Source organism: Grampus griseus, assembly GCF_964374135.1.
Source record: "Grampus griseus genome assembly, chromosome: X".
NCBI classification, from domain to species: domain Eukaryota; kingdom Metazoa; phylum Chordata; class Mammalia; order Artiodactyla; family Delphinidae; genus Grampus; species Grampus griseus.
In genome coordinates this window covers 110,667,369-110,687,737 of record NC_138999.1, presented here as the reverse complement: position 1 = coordinate 110,687,737, position 20,369 = coordinate 110,667,369, and the positions used below count along the sequence as shown (strand labels likewise).

The 20,369-nt window shown below is 54.2% G+C and overlaps 1 protein-coding gene across 1 annotated transcript; it reads left to right on the top strand.

The window, feature by feature from the left end:
- Positions 1 to 5,887: 5,887 nt before the first annotated feature.
- Positions 5,888 to 12,811, top strand: APLN (apelin; the record flags this gene model as incomplete). The annotated part of the gene is made up of 3 exons (XM_082681868.1): positions 5,888 to 5,954; positions 11,877 to 12,048; positions 12,674 to 12,811. The coding sequence occupies 2 exons, from the start codon at positions 5,888 to 5,890 to the stop codon at positions 12,041 to 12,043; spliced, it is 234 nt and encodes a 77-aa protein (XP_082537994.1). The 3' UTR covers positions 12,044 to 12,048; positions 12,674 to 12,811.
- Positions 12,812 to 20,369: the final 7,558 nt, after the last annotated feature.

The window sequence follows — 20,369 nt, the reverse complement described above, 5'->3', positions numbered from 1 at the left end:
CAGGGGAGTTCCCATCTTTGTGTTATTTCTGCTAACTCTTGGTGTTGACCCATCTGAGCACCTGTTGGACAAGCTGTGATAATTTTACCCAAATAAGGATACTTGATATGTATCATAAACCCAGACTGATTATTAACATGACTATACAATTCCTTTCTGCATTCAATGAATATTTATTGAGTATTTGCTTTGGGCATTAGCACTGCTGGTGAGAACACAAAAATGAGCAAGACATAGCTTTACTATCTCATAGTATTGGTAAGACATACACAAGTACCTATGAGAATATATAACACTTATACAATGCTTGCCTTACTAGGAGAGCCAAGCACTGTACCAAGTACTTCCTAGGTATTGATTGGTTTAATCCTTCCAATAACCCAGTGAGCTAAGCCCCCTCTTTTTTTTCAGATGAGGAATCTAAGGCTCAGAAATCTTAAATAATTTGCCCATTTATCTATTTAGTAAGTGACAGAGCGGCCTTATTCCAGAACCCATGTGCTTAACCACTGTGCTTCACTGCTTCCTAATTTGATTCAAGACAGTTTGAGTTCAGTATTAGAAGTGCAAATAAAGTGGTATATGGGCTCAAACAAGTGAGAATTTGCTTCTCAAAGTTCAGTGAGGGAAGTGTGTGGGCTTTCAGGTTAGGCAGAGCTGGGAAAATTACTTAACTTCTGTTAGCCTCAGTTGCCTCATCTGTAAAATGGGGATGATAAGGAGTAGGACTACTTCATAGGTGTGAGGATTAAATGAGTTAATGCATGTGAAGCATTTAGAGCAGTGTTTGACACGCAGCACATGCTCAATAAATTTTAACGACATCCTCCTCCTCCTCCTCTGTGGGGACAGGAAGAGAGGAATGGGCTGCAACAGGATTGCACTTTGAGTCTTCAGTGGCTGAACCTGCAGGCTGAAAGTTGGGTTTTAATGAAAACACTAATTCTAAGAGTTATGTGCACCCCACTGTTCATAGCAGCACCATTTACAAATGCCAAGATATGGAAGCAACCTAAGTGTCCATCAACAGATGAACAAAGAAGCTGTGATATATATATAGACAATGGAATACTACTCAGCCATAAAAAGGAATGAAATCTTGCCATTTGCAACAACAAGGATGGTCCTGGAGGGTGTTACACTTAGTGAAATAAGACAGGGAAAGACAAATACTGTATGATATCACTTATGTGTGAAATCTAAAAAATAAATGAATATATGTAGCAAACAGAAACAGACTCACAGATATAAAGAACAAACTAGCGGTTACCAGTGGGGAGAGGGTGGGGGGAGGGGCGAGATGGGGTAGGGAATTAAGAGGCACCAACTACTGGGTATAAAATAAATAAACTACAAGGATATATTGTACAGCACAGGGAATATAGCCAATATTTTATAAGTTTAAATGGAGTATAACCTATAAAAATGTTGAATCACTATGTTGTACACCTGAAACTAATATAATATTGTAAATTAGCTATACCTCAACAAAAAAATTTTAAAAAAAGAAGTTTCAGTTGTAAATTGCCAGAGGGGATCCCTTTTCGAGTTGACTTTGAAGCAAGTTGAGCTCTATGTAGAGCAGCCAAATGAAAGTCACTAAAATATCTCCTTGCTTGAAAGGGCGGAGCTTGCTATTACTTTGGGGAATAGGACATACCTCATAGGACTACTATCATAATACCATACCTGGGAGGCAAAACCTCAAAGTACTATCATGCATTAACTCCCTGGATCAAGTGCGTTCATCAGATTAGCCCCAGCAGAGATTGGTGCTTTGGGGGAATAAGATAGTGAACAGTTCTGATGGCTACTAAGAAGACAGGTGTGGGTGGAACAGGGCAAAGACAGAGCCGTTCCTTCCTGATCAGTTCCAAGAGGTCAGAGGCCAGAGCCGAAAGGTGGGTGGGTGGGGGAACATATCAGGAAGAGGAGAAAACTAACACTGAATGAGCAACTACCGTGGGCTGGGACCTGTGCTAAGTACTTTATGTGCATTATTTTGTTTAATCTCCCAACATAATAAGGTAGGTACTATTATTACCCTCACTTAGTAACTGAAGAAACTTAGGCTCAGAGAGGTTAGATAACTTGCCCAAAGTCACACAGCTGAGGACTGAGATTGAGGGGCAGGATTTGAATTCAGTCATTTGAAATTCCAAAAGTTGAGTTCTTTCTAATACACCACACTGCTCATTCAAACCCAGAGGACAGGGAGCCAGACGAGTCAACCAAGCAGCAGTGGCTGGTGGTGATGACATACATAGGACACTAAGCAGAACTGAATAGCTTGTGCGCAGCGCAAACGAGGGCAACAAGTCACAGGCTGGCTTCACATAGGTCAGCTATCTCATCTCTGTCCCCAACAGTACACTGAATTCTACCCCTTGTCCCCAGAATTGCCCCTGAGCTTGACTGGAAACTGAGTCTTGCCCCTCACCACAGGCCTGAGCCCCAAGCGCAGCAATGCACTTTACAGACACTGCTGCCTCAGGGCAGGAAGGTGCGGATGGCTTCCTGCCCTTCCTCCCCACTCTTGGAGACACACCTTTAAACGTTGATTCTGCTGATATTAACTCAATGGTGTCATCTTCCTGAAAAAAGCACACAGTTCTACCAGCAGTTACTCATCTCTTCAACAAGCAGTCTCCAAGTGCCAACTTTGTGCCAGGCACTGCGGAGTTGCTATCATTCCTGTGACCTTCAAGTCTATAGCGGGTGGAGACAAGTATAAAAACCGGTCATTTGAATATGCTATTGAGATATACGGGAGCCCACAGGGATTTCAGAGTGACCAATCAGAGTTGCATCCCTTGCCTCACAGGCCTTGGTTCCGGAATGGGTACCCTGGTGGTGGACCCTCTCTACGGGCCCACAGAACATGGCGTGCAGATACACAGGTGCAGGCCAGAATCACTGCCAATGAAAGTTACAGCCATAGCTGTTATGAGGAAGACAGTCACCATGGGCAAGAGCAGCCTGAGAAAGGAGAAAGATGAGATCTTGGATCTAGGACTGGAACAATGGATGCAGTTTGGTTAAATGTAGAGAAGGATTAGATTAAAACATAATTCTCCCACATGGTCAGCTCTTTAAATCTTGTTTTAAATACATGCCTTCTGTTTACTAAGAGTTGCTTGCCTTAGGGGCTTCCCTGGTGGCTCAGTGGTTGGGAGTCCGCCTGCCGATGCAGGGGACACAGGTTCATGCCCCGGTCCGGGAGGATCCCACATGCCGCGGAGCGGCTGGGCCCGTGAGCCATGGCCACTGAGCCTGCGCGTCCGGAGCCTGTGCTCCACAACGGGAGAGGCTGCAACAGTGAGAGCCCCGCGTACCACAAAAAAACAAAAAAGAGTTGCTTGTCTTAAATTTGTATTGGGTTTGCCTTTGTATGTTGTTCCCTTGCACATTTTGAAAACTAAGCAAGGTGGGAAAAAGAATTACAGAAAAAAGAATGACTGGGGTGCTCTCCCCCAGCATTGTCCAATAGAACTTAGTGCAATAATTGAAAGGTTCTATTCTGTGCTGTCCAATTCAGTGGCCCCTAGCTGCAGGTGGCTACTGAGCAATTGAAATATGGCCAGTGCAGCAGAGGAAATGAAGTTTTCATTTTATTTTAAATGTTGTTAGTATCAGTCATACTGGAAAGGGCAGCCCTTAAACCACTTAGCAAATAGCCTATACACAGCCTGGTAAAGGAGCGATTAAATATGAACGCTTCTAGGAACCTACTTATGGGGGCGCTCATTTGCAAATGTATGGGCTTGTTCAGTCAGGGAGTGGAGGATCATGGTTCCTAAAAACCACCCCTCAAGGGTTGATACCTTATTTACACAGTGCCTTCAGATACATTATCTCATTCAATCCCATAACAACCCTGGAGGGGGTAGCACGGAGATCATCATGCCCAGGAGATGCAGCAAACTTAGGTGACAACAGCAAGGCCCTGAGGCAGGTGAGGGTGGAGACTAGAGGTCCGGTGTTTCTCCTCCTGGGTGGAAGACTCCTTCCAGGGGGCAGCAGAGGGGGAATGATCTCATGCTACTAATGCCCACTGCTCACCGCCTGGGCCTCACGGATGAAGAGAGATGCTCTGCCTTCCATGCCACTGCCTTTTTCCTACTGGACTGGGGCTAATGCGGACATAGGCTATGAACAAGAACCCTATCTTATCCCCTTCCCACTACCTTGATGTAGGCAATAGGAATGGTTTTGAAAATTGCATTTATATATTCAGAATTATGTCGGGAGCACCAACCATGCCCCAGACATTCCTCTAGTTCTGGGGATACAGCTGTGAACAAAGCAGAGATCCCTGCTATGGAGACTGATAAAAAATTGTGCATATGCTGGATTGCTGTAACATTTCAAAAACATGTTAAGTCTACTGTGGGCTCTCACATCTTTAATGGTACACACACACTGTCCAATGTAAAATTTTTTGTGTAAATCTGGACTCGCACTTCAAGCAAACTGCCTGGCTGGCTGAAATGTGGAAACACCTTTCAATTCAGTCTTTTAACATGTGTTGAGTGCCACCTATGTGCAGAGCCCGATATTGGGGACTTTGGAGAGAGGCAGAAGAATGAGAGACAAGGTCCTATCTTAGGGGCTTCCCCGTGCGGTGAAAGAGGCAGCTCCTTCTCTTGGGAGCTCCCAGGCTGTAGGAGCTGACAGCCTAGTCTGGGAAGGCAAACAACTTCAGGACCCACTTTCAGAGGGGAATCCCAAGTACATGCAAAAATGAATCCAGCCTAGACTGTTTGGAGTTGGGTAAATGGTCCCTTGTCGTGATGATGGGGAACAAGAGAGGGGATGCTATAGGAGCTGCTGCATGTCCCGACAGCGAGAAGGAACCCAGGAGCAGCCTCTCCTGGATTATTGTTATCCTGGCAAGTCTTCTGGATGAGATGGGATTGGAGGTGCTGCTGTAAGAATGAAGAGGTCTGTGGAAGGATGGGGTGGGGTGGGGGCATTCCAGGTAGAGGGTGCCTCCTGGGGGATGGTAGGAGAAATGGGGGCGCTGGGCACAGTTCAAACCCAGCTGAAGATGCAGAGGAGAGAGGAGGGCCAATGTGTGAGGGTCTCGGCTAAGTCCTTGCGGCTGCGGAGTGGCGGTGGGGAAGGACCGGGTCAGACGTAGCGGGGGTGAGTGGGGGCAGCGCCCAGGTTTCTTGACAGCTGTTAAGGAAGCGTGGCGACAAAGGGTTAAGTGTGCCCCTCCACCGCCCCAAATGCTTCCTGTGTTTGAAATCCTTCAGGTCTCCAAAACCCTCTGGCCCCCGGCCAGGCGGGCATTGTCCGGGGAGCGCTTGTGGGCTGTCAGAGTGGCCTCGCAGCCTTTGTTGTGGGACCACCTCGAGGTTCCCTCTCGCGCCCTGGCTGCGGCTGCCCAGTGCGTGCCGGGAGGGGGGCGGTGCGGGAGGCTTGCTCCCTCTCCCTCTTCCCGGCCCCCCCTCCAGCCCTCCCGATGACCACATGACCAAGTGGGCTCGCGGCCAAGCCACAGGCTACAAAATGCAGCCCCTGGAGTGAGCGGGGCGCATTCCCGCTGGCAGTCTGAGCCACGGGCCGTTGGAGCCGCAGCCGAGCCGCCAGCCACTTGGAACGAGCTCGCCGCCGCCCCCGGAGCCGCCGAGGCCAGCTGGGCGGCGCTGCCCCGCGGCGGGAGAGAGGAGGCTGCAGGAGAGAGGAGGCGGCGGCCGGCCAGCCCGCGGCGCGGCTCGGGGCTTACCGTCTCGCGGCCCGGGAGCCACGCGAGCTTCGCGCCCGCACGCACGAGCCGCGACTCGCGCCTCCCTCGGCCTCCGGCCTCTCCGCCCCCACCCCCGCCCCCGCCCCCTGGCCAGGGCCGCGCGGCGGCGGCGGCGGCGGCCAGAGGAGCAGCATGAATCTGCGGCTCTGCGTGCAGGCGCTCCTGCTGCTCTGGCTCTCCTTGAGCGCGGTGTGTGGAGGTGAGTGCACGCCCTCCCGCTCGCCCGCGGCCCCCTCGCCGCTCTCCAGGGCTGCAGCCCGCGCGCTCCCCGCCCTCCGCCCCGAAGATCGCGCTCTCTCCGCCTCCCGGGAGCCGGGCGCGAGCCGTGCAGAAGCCGCCACGCGCCGGGCCGCCGACGGACAGGGTGCCCGGGGCCAGGGACCCGCCGGCCGCGGGCATCGCTCCCTGCGGGGTGCTCGGCTCGGCTCGGCCTGGGGCATCACCTTCCGGCGCCTGGCCCCTCTCGGCCGCCCCTCGCAGTCCGAGGAGCTCAGGGCCGCAGGCGTGCGCTCCGTGTCCCGCGCCCCGCTCCCCACGTGGTGGAGGGTATGGGGGGGCACGTCCCGCTCCCCTCGTGGATCCTTGGAGGGAACTGACCTGAGGCCAGTGGGTTGGGCTCCTGCGTGGAAAGTTAGGGGCCGCCGGCCGGTCCGGGGGCGCGGGCCACTGGGGGATGATGATGTGCCAAGATGCAGACGTGACACTTGTTGCATAGGCAGGAGCGCGCCGCGGGGGAGGCGGCGTGGAGCCCAGCTGTGGTTCCTTTCAGCCTGCAAGTGAGCAGAGGCAGCCTCCCCCGGGCTGGGCCGGGCAGGGCCAGGTCAGGCTGGCCTCCTCCCTCACCCCCAAGTCCTGTCTGGTCTGCTCTCCTGCTCCCACACAGAAGGCTCTCCCAGAGGCCTGCGCCCCACCCCAGGGACTTGGTTCTTTGAGATCCTGGCTCCGGTCCCCCCTCTGACCCAGGCATGGTCATGCTTCACCTCAGTCCCCTTGTCTCCAGGCATCAAACCAGGAAACAGCGCCTGACCCGATACCTCCATGCAGCTGGCCCTCACCTGCACCACACCCCCACCTGGCATACTTGGCACTGACTGGTGCTCCCTTGCCCTCCCCAAGCCTGGTCCCCACCCACATCCCAGCAGTCCCAGTCCGGGCTCCCTGTCCTCTGTGCGTCAGTGTCTCCTGTGGCTGCCAGCTCCCACCTCCAGCTGCCACAGTCCTGTGATCTGACTGTCACTGCTGCCGGCCTGGCAACACAGAATAGGAAGGCCAAGACCAGGTGGACTAATGCCAGTGCCAGGCTTGGACTTATGGGGAGGTGGGAGCAGGGGAAAGGAGAGAGCAGGGCAGCAAGTGTCCTAGAGGAAGGGCCCAAGGCCGTACTTTGTTCCAGACCCTCCAGAACAGGATGCAGCCCGGGAGCCTCTGAGGGGCCTGGTGGGGCTTCCACCTCTCTTTGTAGGTCACCTCCTTTCTCCACTCTTGCCTTTGGCACTGCCCTGGCCCGGGGAGCCCTGCCCGGCTTCTTGGGAAGGCGCACTGGCTGGGTCTGGCACTACCTGCCTTTAGCTAGCTGTCCAGTGATCTCTCTCTTCAGGCCCGAGTCCTGGCTCAGCCACCTCACTGGTAAGAAGGAAGCAGGCTTTTTCCTCAGAAACTCCTGTCAGGCAGGCAATGGCAGAAAGAGAGCCAAAGATAGGAATGAAGGACACCGCACGGGCCTGCCCTCCTGGAGCCTGCCATCCAGGGCAGTTGGCGAGATAAGACACCCACGGGACACCACCACTGGCAAACAGTGGTGCAGAGAGGGCATCCCAGAGGAAGCTGGGCCTACCTGATCTGCGCACTTGCGGCTCCCCCAGAGCCTACGGGGAGACCTTTTCAGGGTCCAGCTGTTGGGGCATTACGGGTAAAGGGGGAGCCGGTTTCAAGGGGAGGGGACGCCGCATCTGGATCAGACCCTACCGCGCCCTGCTTCATTCACCCTTTGCATTGGGTCACCTAGCTCCACAGCCGGATCTGGGTAAATTCGTTGCCCTCACATTTATGCTTAAGCCTAGCACTGGAAACTTCCAAAGCTCCCCCTGCCTCTCCACCTCCCCCTGCCACGTCCCCCCACCCCACCCCCGTCCTGTCCTGGGGCCAAGGGGGCTACCTCTGTGGGTCTGGGGACACATGTCCTGCTCCTCCTGCCTCCTGTCCTGGCTCAGAACAAGGGACCTCTTTGGAACCACCTTGCCCTTGGCCCGGACTTGCATGCTCTCCCCAGCCAGAGTCCCCGGTCAGCTCCAGGCCTGAAATCCGTGCTTCCTCATGACGCGCCGTGTCCTGACTTGGAATGCGCTCCCGCCACCACACACAGACCCCTCCACTGCCTCCTGACCTGGGATACACTTTGCTCTTGAGTCTGAGAGCTGCTGAACCAGGGCCAAGTAGCCCTTGGTCTTTGTCTGAGCACCTCTGTGTCCTTCCTTGTCCCCCTCCTGCCCTTCCCCGGCCCCAGCTGAGGCCTGCAGCCACAATGACAGCGTGAGGACAGCTTCCTGGACCCCTCCCACTCAGGGAGGGGGCATCTCCACTCCATCCCTAATGCCTCAGAACTAAGCACCCAGGTAACCTGAGTCAGGCCTCTCAGCGGCAAAGGACTAATGCAGGTGAAGCGGATGACCAGGCTGCCAGGGCGTGATGTGTCCACAGCAGCACGGCTGGCGTGGGAAGACGGCTCAGGGCACTGGGCTGGGCAGACAAAGGAGGGGCGCTTCATCCTGGAGACACATGCAGGACCCCAGAGCAGTGGAGGGGACATGGCCAGTGCCACCAGGGCACTTGTATGGGCTTTTAAAGCAATCACAAGACAGGCCGGACGGCAAGAGGGAAGAAAAAAAGATGTTTCATTCCTAGTGAGGATGCCGTGTTCCTGAGAAGCGACACGCACCTCTTTGTGAACGGGCAGGGCTGGCGTTTAGATTGTGTGAAAAGCAAGCCCTGTTTACCCCTGACTGCGCTTCACGGTGGAGATGCTGTGGCTTCACTGCTGATGGCGCTTCGGTCCCTCTAGGCTCGCGACTCTTTGCGGGATTGCCCCAGCCTTCCCGTAAGTAGCAGATGCGTTAGAGAAAATATTTAAGTACACTGGGGATGGCCCGTTTCTACAGGGGAATTCTTTTGTATCACTGCCGGGACCTCTGCAGTGATGAGAATCAAAAGCCTCTGATTTGTCCCTTTGGACAGGACAAAGCCAGGGTTTCAGGTGTCAGCTTATCTTAGGGTGAACCAGACTCAGAATCAAAAGTAGGAAACAGGTGGATGATGGAATCAGGGTGGGGGAGGAACTGCAGACTTCCGGCTACAAGGAGGAGAGTGAGCCCCCCCATCCAGTGGGATGCAAGGTGCCAGGGGCTTCTGGGTGACTGCTCTCCAGGGCCTGGCTGAGAGCTCGGTCAGCTTAGGTAGCTCTTCTCTGCAGCCCTAGAGTCCAGACGTCCCGCTGACCAGAGTCTGAGCCCACCAGCCGTGTTCCTCATCCTGGCTCTGGGCCTCCCCTGTCTCTTAGGGACCCCTCCCCCCAACAGCCCGCCCTCCCTGACTGCCACCACCACTCACAGTCCTGGGTCTCAGCATTTGCAGAGGATACCCTCCCCATCTGGGCACTGTGCCTCTCTTCTCATGCCTGCTGTTACCCCTGGGGCCATAGCCTGTGCCATTGGCCATCCCTGCAACACAAGAACCAAGACCTCACTGACACCTTCAAGGCCCTTAGGGGCCTTCCTTTTGCCTGGCCACACCCTCAGCACAGTCCTTTTCATCCTGAGAGTTTCTCTGGTACCAACTTCTCATCAGTATCATTCCTGTCCTCTTGAAAGGGCAGAACAGCCTTGAGGGGCCTCCAAAACACAAGGCAGAAGCTGAAGCAGCTGCGGTGGGGAGCTTAGTGAAGGGGCTTCCCTCCTCTCCCTCCCCGGCGCAGCCCCTTTGCAGATAGCACTCAGAGGGTAGCCCTATGATAGGCGAAAGCAGCCTCCTTGCCCCTGTCCGTACCTACTGCCCCAAAGTGCAAACACAACTCGTGTTTTAATTTACATTAGGTGATGGGTTTAGGGGAGGAACTGACACAGTAACCCACCCCCGACCAGAAGAAGCATGAAGGGTGGCTGGTAAACAGAGGGGTCCTAATGGGCCTGTGACGTTCTCTCTGGGAGGGAGGGTGGAGGGCTAGAGAGTGTGTGCGCGCGTGTCTGGGCGAGAGAGCGTGGACAGCAGCAGGCGCCAGGGGCCTGGGCAGGGAGGGCCCTAAGGACAATCCTTGCCTGAGTTTGGCCCAAGAGGAGGATAAATGCCTGGAAACTGTGTGCAAGTGGAGGAGGAATCACAAGAGTCAAACAGCCAAGGAAGGAACCGGAGCGTGGGGATGCTGGAGGCAGGGAGGAAGGAAAGGAAGAGCCGCCAGGGGTATGGTTGGGGGGCGAGCAGCCAATGGGTGGTTATATGGAAACTGTGAGCTAGTGGTGGAGACTCCTGGATGGATGGAAACAGGTTTCGAGAGACAGGGATATAGCTGGAGGCAAACCCGATGGTGTGGGGAGAGGGAGGCTGGGATTCATGATCACTGGCCTCAGAAGCTGTATTTCTGCGGACCAGCCCCATCCCGGGCATCGCACAAGCACTCTGCCTGTCTGCCTCCTGCCCAGCACCATCGCATCTCCCTGCTCTGCTTGCCTCCGGCGGCTGGCTTGTCTGTGAAGCGCCAGCTCGCCTGACCTGGCTGGACTGCAGCCTCCATGAGAGGTGGCTGAGAGCTCGGTCAGCTTAGGTAGCTCTTCTCTGCAGCCCTAGAGTCCAGACGTCTCGCTGGCCAGAGTCTGAGCCCACCAGCCGTGTTCCTCATCCTGGCTCTGGGCCTCCCCTGTCTCTTAGGGACCCCTCCCCCCAACAGCCCGCCCTCCCTGACTGCCACCACCACTCACAGTCCTGGGTCTCAGCATTTGTAGAGGATACCCTCCCCATCTGGGCACTGTGCCTCTCTTCTCATGCCTGCTGTACCGCTGGGGCCTCATCGTGTGTCTTTCCCTCATCGCACCCAGGAACACCCAGCGCCACTTGGATTCTATTGGCAGGGCCTGGTCTGGCATCAGGAGGCTTCTCCTCTAAGCCAGATGTGGACAGATGTAGAGAAGAGCCCCCTAGAGCAGAAAAGGAGCCAGCTGGGATTGGAATGGAAGGAATTTGCATGAGGCACAGGATGAGGGTATGATCTAGAGGTGAAAGGAGTAGGGCAATGGGGGGGCAATACTAGCAGCCCACCCCCTTCCCGATGCACTTGCTGCTTCAGGTGACGTTCACTCATTTGTTTACTCATTCATTTGTACAATATTTCTTGGCCTCTGAATCTGTCACAGGCTGACTAGATCCCAGCATAAGGCACAGAGTCAGAGATTCGCCCCCACGCCCCGCAAACAGTCCCCCAGCCACACCCACAGGGAGGCCACAGGAACAAGTGAGCCCCAAGATGGCCAAACACTGATGAGATGCCCAGGGGTGAGCTATGAGAGCTCTAGTACTCAAAAGTGGGTCACCTGCGTATCAAAGGATGTACAATGACATCATGTTCTAGATTTGCTTTAAAATATCTCTGTAAAGAAAGAAACAGGAGAACCAAAGCATATGTAACTCCATCTGGATAACTGTCGAATCTGGGTGATAGGCACGTGACGGGGGGAGTTGTTTTCATTGAAATATTGTGTGTTTGAAATGTTTTAAGTGTATCAGTCACAAGGGTGCAGTGGGAAGTTATTGTCTGCTGTGCCCCAGCCTGAGTGCAGTCATGATACCCCAAGCTGCACCCCCCGATGATGTTCTGAGCACAGAACATGTTTGTGCCCATCAGAAACATGATAGGACTGTCAAAAGGACATCTAGTCAGGTGTATAATTTGTAAATGTGAGTAGTGGGCTCTGTTTGCCCCAGGACAGTGTAAACATTGCAAGTGGTTCATCGGTTCACTGATTGGAAGAGGAAAAACAAAAGCTCTGAGAGCGCCACCTCATGAAGAGGCTGCCCCTTCTCTGGGGCCCTGGCCCATCTGCATCAGCCTTTGGGATGACAGGCTTTCTCCTTCCTGCAGGGCCCCTGCTGCAGACTTCTGACGGGAAGGGGATGGAGGAAGGCACCATCCGCCACCTGGTGCAGCCCAGAGGGCCGAGGAGCGGCCCAGGGCCCTGGCAGGGAGGTCGGAGGAAGTTCCGCCGCCAGCGGCCGCGCCTCTCCCATAAGGGCCCCATGCCTTTCTGAAGCAGGTACTTGAGCCTCTGGTCAGTGGGCGGCACAGAAAGGGCAGGGGAGGAACAACCTGGAAGCCGGGTGGCCCTGCTGCTTACCGCTGGCCAGACACCTGCACCAGGCAGTGCCGGCCCCATGCATAACACCGGGGCTTACAGAGCACCTTCAGTTTAGACAGGAGACCAAGGCCGGAGAGGGGCTTGACGCTCCCCAGGAGTTAGGTGCTGGCTCCCCTCCACGCTGCTGCCTAGGGTTGGGCTGGCTGGCCCAGCTGGAGTGTTCTGGAGGGCCTTGACGAGCTGGGGAGAGGTGCCCCAGGGTATCTGTGCAGGTGTGCAGTGTGGACCCTCACCGGGGCGGGAGGGAAGGCAGGGATCCTTGGGGGTAGCCGCTAGCAGAGAACGGGAAGAGAGCTGCCGGGAGATGTGGGAAGGAGAGAGCAGGGCCTGAGCCTGCCCCTGAGGCCTGGCCTGCTGTCCTTCCCCCTGTCGCCGGGACAGGGTGACACCGACTCAGTAGCCTGGGGCTTTAGGTTCAGGCTTGTGGGGAGGGCGGGTGAAGGCCGTCTCCTCTCCTGTCCCAGGCGGTTCCTTTGACCTAGGACACGTCAATGACCCCTCTCTGGTCATTTTTCCTCTTTAGGACTGAAGGGGCCACCACGTGTCCGCCCCCCGTGACTCTCTCTACCCCTCCGTCGATCGGCCTGCTTCTCTGGAGCCCTCCCATCCGTTTGCCTCATCTGGCCCCTGTTCTAGCTGCTGACGGTCCGGCTCTTCTCCCCCACCAGCCTCCCCGAATGGATTGGCGTGCTCCTGCCCCTAGCAAGGACCCATTCAGTGCCCCCTCGTGACTTGGGAGACCCTGCACTGGAAGGCCGTCCTTCCTCTCCGCAGCCCTCCCTCTGCTCTAGTCCCTACCTCTTGTGTCCAATACCCTAACATCGAACCCTTCTCTCGGCCCTTCCTGCCTCAGGTATGCCCTGGGGGCTGGGTGGAACCCACCCTTCTTTAATGGGCTCCAGCAGATTCCACGGTTTCGCATCAGCACTTCCCCCCCAGGCCTCCAGAGGGGCATAGAGAGCGGAGCAATGAGAGACTCCAGTGAGAGGGACGGGGTCATTGGGATGCAGACAGGGTGCCTTGGGGGCATGGGAACGGGGGATTGGCGATCTGGCGAAGGGGGAGTGAAGCAGCGGAGAAGAGGAGGAATAGCTACTGTGGCCTCTTCCTCATCCCCATGTTTGGCCCGGTTGAGGAAGAGGTGAAGGAGAGGGGCCGCGAAGTACTTCGTCACTTCTCTCGCCTCACTGTGCCGCCTAGCAGTCCCTCCCACTCACTCCCGCCCCCGCCCCCCCCAGTTGGTTCAAGCTCCAACTCAGGAGGGGAGGGTATGCGCCTCAGGTGGCTCTGTACCCTCCCAGGAGCAAAAGCCAACTAGGATGATTGGTTTTGCCAAGAATCACAGACGATCAGAGCCAAAAGGAACTTGGAGTTCACTTAGCGCCACCTCCTTATGCAAACTCCTGCAGAAACGGAGGCTCGGAGAGGGATGGTGACCTGCCCAGTGCCACTGCAGAGCCAGCACGAGGGCCCAGGTCTCCGAACTCCCACGTGATGATGCCCTCTTCTTGACGATGTCTTCCAAACCCATTAAGTGCCTTTTCCCGGGGTTGGGGCTGGGGGTGGCCAGGAAGGGAGAGGGGGCCGGCTGTGAACTGCCCCATGGTGGGACGGAGCTGTTCCCTCCTCCCTGGCCTGCCCCTTCTGGTCCATTCCCCAACCCGGCCTGGAAAGTTCCGTGACTGGCCAGCTGCCCCAATTCCTTGCAGCACTCCCAGACCCTGGGTATTTTCATAGGGGCAGCTCGGGCACCGAGACTACCAGGAATCAGGAGGTGGCCTTAACCAATTGGACTCAATGGCTTTCCCTTCACGTTGACTGGACCTTCTTCTCCCAGTGGCCTTTCCCTGAGGAGGCAGGGAGTGGGGAGAAGAAGAAGGAAACAAAGAAGGAAGGAAGGGAGGGGGGAAGGAAGGAAGGAAAGATGGGAGGAAGTGTAGATCTCAGCAGGCTTTCTTCTCAAAGGCCTCGTGGGAGGGAGAAAAGGGAAGACAGGAGCCTGATGGCCACCTATGTACGTGTGGGGCAGGGGGAGTCACGGCCCCCGGAGTCCCAGAGCAACCCCAACGTTTGCCTACCCGCCCCTCCCCCTTCCCTCCACTGCTGCTAACGCTGCTGCTACTGCTGCTTTAAGGCCACCCTGGGGAGCCAGGCTGGGCACCTGCCACCCCCCCAAACGCCCCTCAGCCCAGAGTGGGGTCTGGCCAGTGTCCAGAAAGCCTCTTCTGCCACCGATGTCCCCACTGGGGCTGGGCCTTCTTCCCCCTCTTCCTTTCTGCATCTCCTGTCGCATCGGTTGCCCGGCCCAGGGGGAAGGGCGTGGGTGGGCTGTGGGCAGCGGGAGAGGGACGGCTGGGAAAGTCTGGAGGCGCAGGGCGGTGGAGGTGCTGAGGGCCGTCTTATTTAAAGTGGTTGTGTATGGTTCTTCTACTAATTTATACAAAGTTATTAAGGCGCTTTTCATTAAGAAATCGTCCCTTTCCCCTAATTGTGTTCACTGTGTTTGTAAAGATTGTTCAGTGTAAATATGTCTTTATAATAAAGAGTTAAAAGCTGACAATTCGCCCTTACTCTTGGAGGTCACGTTCAGGAAGGGCACACGTCTCTGCTGAGATCCATGGCCGGCCGCCCCCCGCCCCCCGCCCCGTGCCCATGAACTTCATGTGCAGGGAGGGAAGTGTCTGCCTCCTAAATCGGTTCCAGGTCCAATGGCTTCAAACTAATTTGCCGCAAACTCACAAAAGGAATCCCTGTGCTTAATGACCAGTTCACATAAAATGCAGTCCACTTTTAAGTGTTTTGGCATCTGAGTGTCCTAATTTTGGTTTTTTTTGCAGTGTCCTTTGAAGGATCTTTAAAAAAATTTATTTAAGAACATTCTGATTAAAGGTGGGATTTCTACTAAAAATTGTTTTATATCTTTGGTGTGTGTCTTCTTCTATTTTTATCTACTTTTGAACACTCTCGGGACTTTGTAGCCAGTTACCGTTCTTGAGAAATGTTCTGTTTCCTGCAATAAATACATTTGGTAATGACTTCGTATGTGTTTCACAAAGTAGAGTTGCTTGATGCACGAGATAGCCTGAGAAATAAAATGCAAGGAGTTCGATGCAGTTCTGCCCCATCTGTCTCACCTCTTCACGCTTGTCAAAATGCCAACATCTTGGAGAACAGGAAGGAACGTTGCGTACATGCTAATTTGGTTAATCAACTCATTAGGTGCACACAGGTATACACGGTTCAGAGTATAACCCAGCAGAAAGGAGACAGGAGTGATCCAAAAGGTGCATTCGCTAAGTCTTGTGGGAAATTCTACAGATCTGACGAGTATTCAGTTCTAGAAATATACGATTTGAAGACAGGGTCTTCAGACACTTGCTAAAAAGTCATGAAACTGCTCAATGAAAGATAAAATAGAAAATGCCGCCCACAAGCTACACAACAATCTTATCATTGACAAAATGTTGCAGATTGTGACATAGTGATTTAAAAATATGACATTGTGTTGGAAGTGCCTCTTAGGAAAATTGGTACAAAAATGCCTTCTTTCAAAATTACTACTTTGACTTTTAGGCAAACTGGTTGTCAGAGGAACTGGTTTTAGGCAAGGAGGTTTTGGGTGGGCTGGCTTTATGCTGATTGGTCCGTTATGGCCCTAATCACCCCCAAAGCTCTAATTTCACAAGAAACCAAGGAGAAGGGGGCGGAGGCAGGGCAGGGCAACTTAATACCGATCCGTGAGTGTGTAGCCCTTTAACAGTTTACAGAGCTCTTTTTAAAAAATATCAACTCATTTTATTATCCTAACAACTGAGCGACACAGATCCCCATTTTACAAATGAGAAAACAGGCTAAGAGAGTTGAAGCAACTTGCCCAAAGGCTCACAGCCAGTGAGTGAATCTAAAATCTGGACTTTGAATTCTAGAATGTAAACTCTTTCTATGGTACTATGGAAGGTCCCCTAATTAGAGAGAAGACTTAAGTACAAAATGTACTTAAATCCCAGTAAGTGCACTGGAAATAGATGGTGTGGTGTGGACTGGTGGGATCAGAGAAAGGCTCACAGAGACACCAGCTTTACACCGGCCCCAGAAGACCCAGTTGCCTTTGGTTAAGTTGGCAGGAGGATGGTGCACAGTAGATGTGGGGACAAGGAAGGGGAGTTGCCACCAGGGTTCTCCAGGCATATGTAGTCACGGTATGCAAGTGGGTGGAGGCAAGTCTGACCTCCTTGGGGCAGAGGATGAGGGGAAGGAAAGCTGGTGGCTTTCTGTAAAGATAATTAGACATCAAACCAAAAGAAGGCAGGACATATGGGTTGCCACCATCTGGAGATATCTTGACCAAATAAATACAATAGAATCAGAGTAGGGGGCTGTGGTTTTTTTTGTTGTTGTTTTTGTTTTGCGGTACGCGGGCCTCTCACTGTTGTGGCCTCTCCCGTTGCGGAGCACAAGCTCCGGACGTGCAGGCTCAGCGGCCATGGCTCACGGGCCCAGCCGCTCCGCGACATGTGGGATATTCCCGGACCGGGGCACGAACCCATGTCCCCTGCATCGGCAGGCGGACTCTCAACCACTGCGCGACCAGGGAAGCCCCCTAGGGGGCTGTTTTTGAAAATACAGAGGGAAAAAAGAAAAAGGAGTTCACTTTTTGTTCACTGATTACTTCTGGACCAAGACCTGGAAGGGTTAGGGGGTGGGGTGGGCAGATGAACCTGAAAAACAACAGTGCTTCAAATCCACCTAGAAATTAGGCAGCCCCTGAAATGAAAGAGATAAGGGAGGCAAACAGACTCAGGCCACACACAAGGCTTTTTCAGGACCCCAGGCCTGGTATAAAATGAGCCATAGCTACTTAGATGCCTAACGTTTCAGATTCTCCCACAAGTCCTGGCTGACCCAAGCAGCCATTCTGAGGTGCTTATAGAATTCTATTTTTCAGGAGTGAAGGTTATTCAGCTGAAATTTCTCAACCCCAGATTTCTGACCAGAGTGGGCCTGTACCAGCTGACTGCCAAAGGGAATGGCAGAGAAGACTTACCATCTTCTTTTCTGGTCCTAGAAGGGGCTACTGACTCAGCCAGCGTTTCTCTGGAACCCCCGCCCCCCCCCCCCCCCCACCAAATGGAAGATGTCTCCAGGGTTCCTTTGAAAAACCAGTTTTCCTACATACTGACCAGTGCTCAGAGAGGGACTCCCCTGGCTTGCTGCCTTGGACTTCAAAAGCCGGAGCTGCATCTAGGACATTTCCTTGCATGCTTCAAATCAGGGATCAGCAAGCTTTTTCTGTAAATCGACTTTGCAGGCTGTGAGGTCTCTGTCCTAAGTACTCAAGTCAGCCATTGTCTTGCAAAAGTGGCCTTAGACAAAATGTAAATGAACACTGTGGCTGTGTTTATAAAAACAGATGGCGGGCCACAGAACCCTGTCTCATGCGAAGCATCGGCAAGCCCTTCAGCTGAGCCCTTGAACCCTTGCCTGGGGCCCGAGGAGAAGACTTCCTTTCTGCAGCAAGGTCTAGAATTAAGAGAATTTAGTAAACTGCTTATGAGCTGCCTTCTATGCCATGCTATCTGACAGTAATTATACTAATAGAGGGCTTTCCGTGGAGCGGGAAGTCTGGAGTCAGATCAGGGTTCAACTCCCAGCACCACCGTTTACTTCTCTGTGAGGCCTGAAAGCCGGTGTCTCCATGAGCCCCATTTCCGCAGCGGGCAGGATACGCTGGCTGCTTCTGAGCGCTGCGGTCAGGACCAAATGCGATGATGCAGGTCAAGTGTTGGGCACGGTGCCTGGCCCATGGTGCGCGCTCCCTGGTGGGAGGTAATATTATCCCCACTAAGCCACACTCTAACCCTGAAAGGTGGACAGGGAAGTCATCATTGTTCCCAATTTATAGATGGAACGACCGGCTCAGGGAGGTCAAGTCACTTGTTCAGATTCACAGAGCCACTAACTGGCTAGCAAAGCCTCAAAGCCGGCTCCATCCTCAGCTCGGGTTAGCTGCCCCGCTCCCGCTAGGAGTCTGCTTCCCCAATCCGAGTGTGCCTGGGGCACTGGAAATTTCCAGTCTCCTAGACAGCCCACAGGGCCTCCCCAGGGACAGATGGCCCTCAGCACTCTCCCCCGTGGCAGCGTTAGCTTGGGCAGCACCCAATCCTGGATTTTGGGGCCAGGCACTTGCTCCAGGAGACCGGCCTGGCCCTCAGGTTCCTTTCCACCCGAGGCCAGGTGCCCAGAAAGCTGAGTTCAGTCCTGACTCTGCTTCTGCCCAGGGCTGGCCGTGGAGGGGCCCCTTGGCCCCTTCTGGGTCTCAACCTCCTCACCTGCCTGGCCGCCTGGAAGGAGTGGGTGGGTGGGAAGCAGCTGCTTGTGCACAGGGCTTTGCTGCGGTTCCAGCAAACAGTGAGACTGCTTCAGGCCACTCTCCAGAGGGAATCAGTGCTCTGGGAGAAGAAACAGAAGAAACGGTGGGAAACGGGACCCTTGGCCAGTGAGGAAAGCCACCACTGGGTTACGTGGGTCTGCCCAAGCTTCTCCTGGCCCCAGAGGCTGCTGGGACCTCCATTTCATACTTCCCCCGTAACCAGATGCTTTCTGACCTTCCCTGGGTGTGAAAGAATTGGCAGGCTGCATAGCCCAGTGGCCTGAAGCTAGTGGCTCAGCACTCGGGATCCTAAACCCAGCTTGGCCTGTAACTGGCTGTGTGACCCTAGGCAGGTCAGTTCATCTTTTGGGGGTTCCAGTCCCCCCTCATCTATTTTCATAGGACAACAATCTCTGCTTTCCCTACCTCAGACTTACAGAATCCTAGAAGGGCAGAGCTGGCAGGCTCCTGGGAGGCCATTCAGTCTCCCGAGCCCCTTAATTTTTACAGACCTTTTACAGAAGAAAGTCGGGCTCAGAAAGGGAAAGTGACCCACTTAAAGGGACATAGCTAGACGAAACTGGCAGACACGACACGACAGGTAGGGAGCAAGTGCTTCCTGTGTGCCAAGCACTGTTCTGAGCACATCACCTGTCCTGGCTGAATTAGTCCCCATCGCAAACCCATTTTATAGCTGAGGAAACTGAGACACAGAGAGGCTAAGTTCATCTGAGGATCTTCTGTGGAATGTAATGGAACGAGGGGACCAAGGTGACATTGCTTTAAAGCAAGGTGAAGGCAGTACTGAAGCGCCAAGCTGTCACTCAAGGGCTGCCGTCCCCTCCCCGCTACGGCAAGGGCTTCACTCTGGCGCCCTCAGTCTCAGGGCAGCAAAAATGCTTGTATCTGTGAGACCTGGGAGGCCGGCGTGGCCGGAAAGAAGCCTTCTTTCCATCTAGGCAGGGGTGTCTCTGGCTCCCTCCCCAGCAAGTGTGGGGATAGGAGCCGGTGACCCTGGCATAGTTTCATCCCCCTGTCTCTAGACCCCCAAATTTCTTCACAGCCTAGAGTCCTCTCACCTCCTTGGGAACTCCTAAGCCCTCAGGTGTGAGGGGTGTGAAAAGATAAAGGAAGGTAAAGTGGGAGGGGAGAGAGCACACAGGGATTGGGGGGAGGAGGTGTCTCAGGAGGGAGGGCTCACCTCTTGGTCCCTTCCACCTCCATCACCTCAGAGATCTCAGACGCTGCTTTTCCCAGGAGTTTCAATCTCAGTTTCCTCCTACCCCACCCCAAGGCGACTCTGGGCTAGCCCCCAGCCCAGCTCCATAGCCCTCTCCACCCCCACCCCTGCTCCCACATTGCCTGTCAAGTTTCAGATCCCATGCCTTAATGCAAGTTTCAGAAGTAGCTCCGCCTCCCCTCAACCTAGGCTAACATTTTCAGAACCCAAGCACAAGAAAAGGGCGTTCTGCCTGCACAAAGACCGATTCAAAAGAATCACTCACCTGGACCATAAGCTAAAAAAAAAAGCACCTACTTTTTGTAGGACAGTATGTGAGAGACAGCAGAGAAGACTCGCTCCTCACCTTGCCTCTGGGAGGCTCAAGGGACGGGTGCGTGGCGAGGGTATGACAGCCCTTGCTGCCTGGTGCCCTCTATACCGGTCCTGGCTGCTGCCCTGGCCCCAGCAGGAGTGTGAGGGGTGAGCATCATACGTATCTTTCAGGAAGCAGAGGCTGGGAAAGCCTCAGCCCAAGTCACCAAAACCCCATTTCCCAGTGCACCTCTAGTATCCTCAGCCTTCCCTTCCCTGGTTCTCTGCCTCCCCTAATTCCCCCAGTCTTTCAAG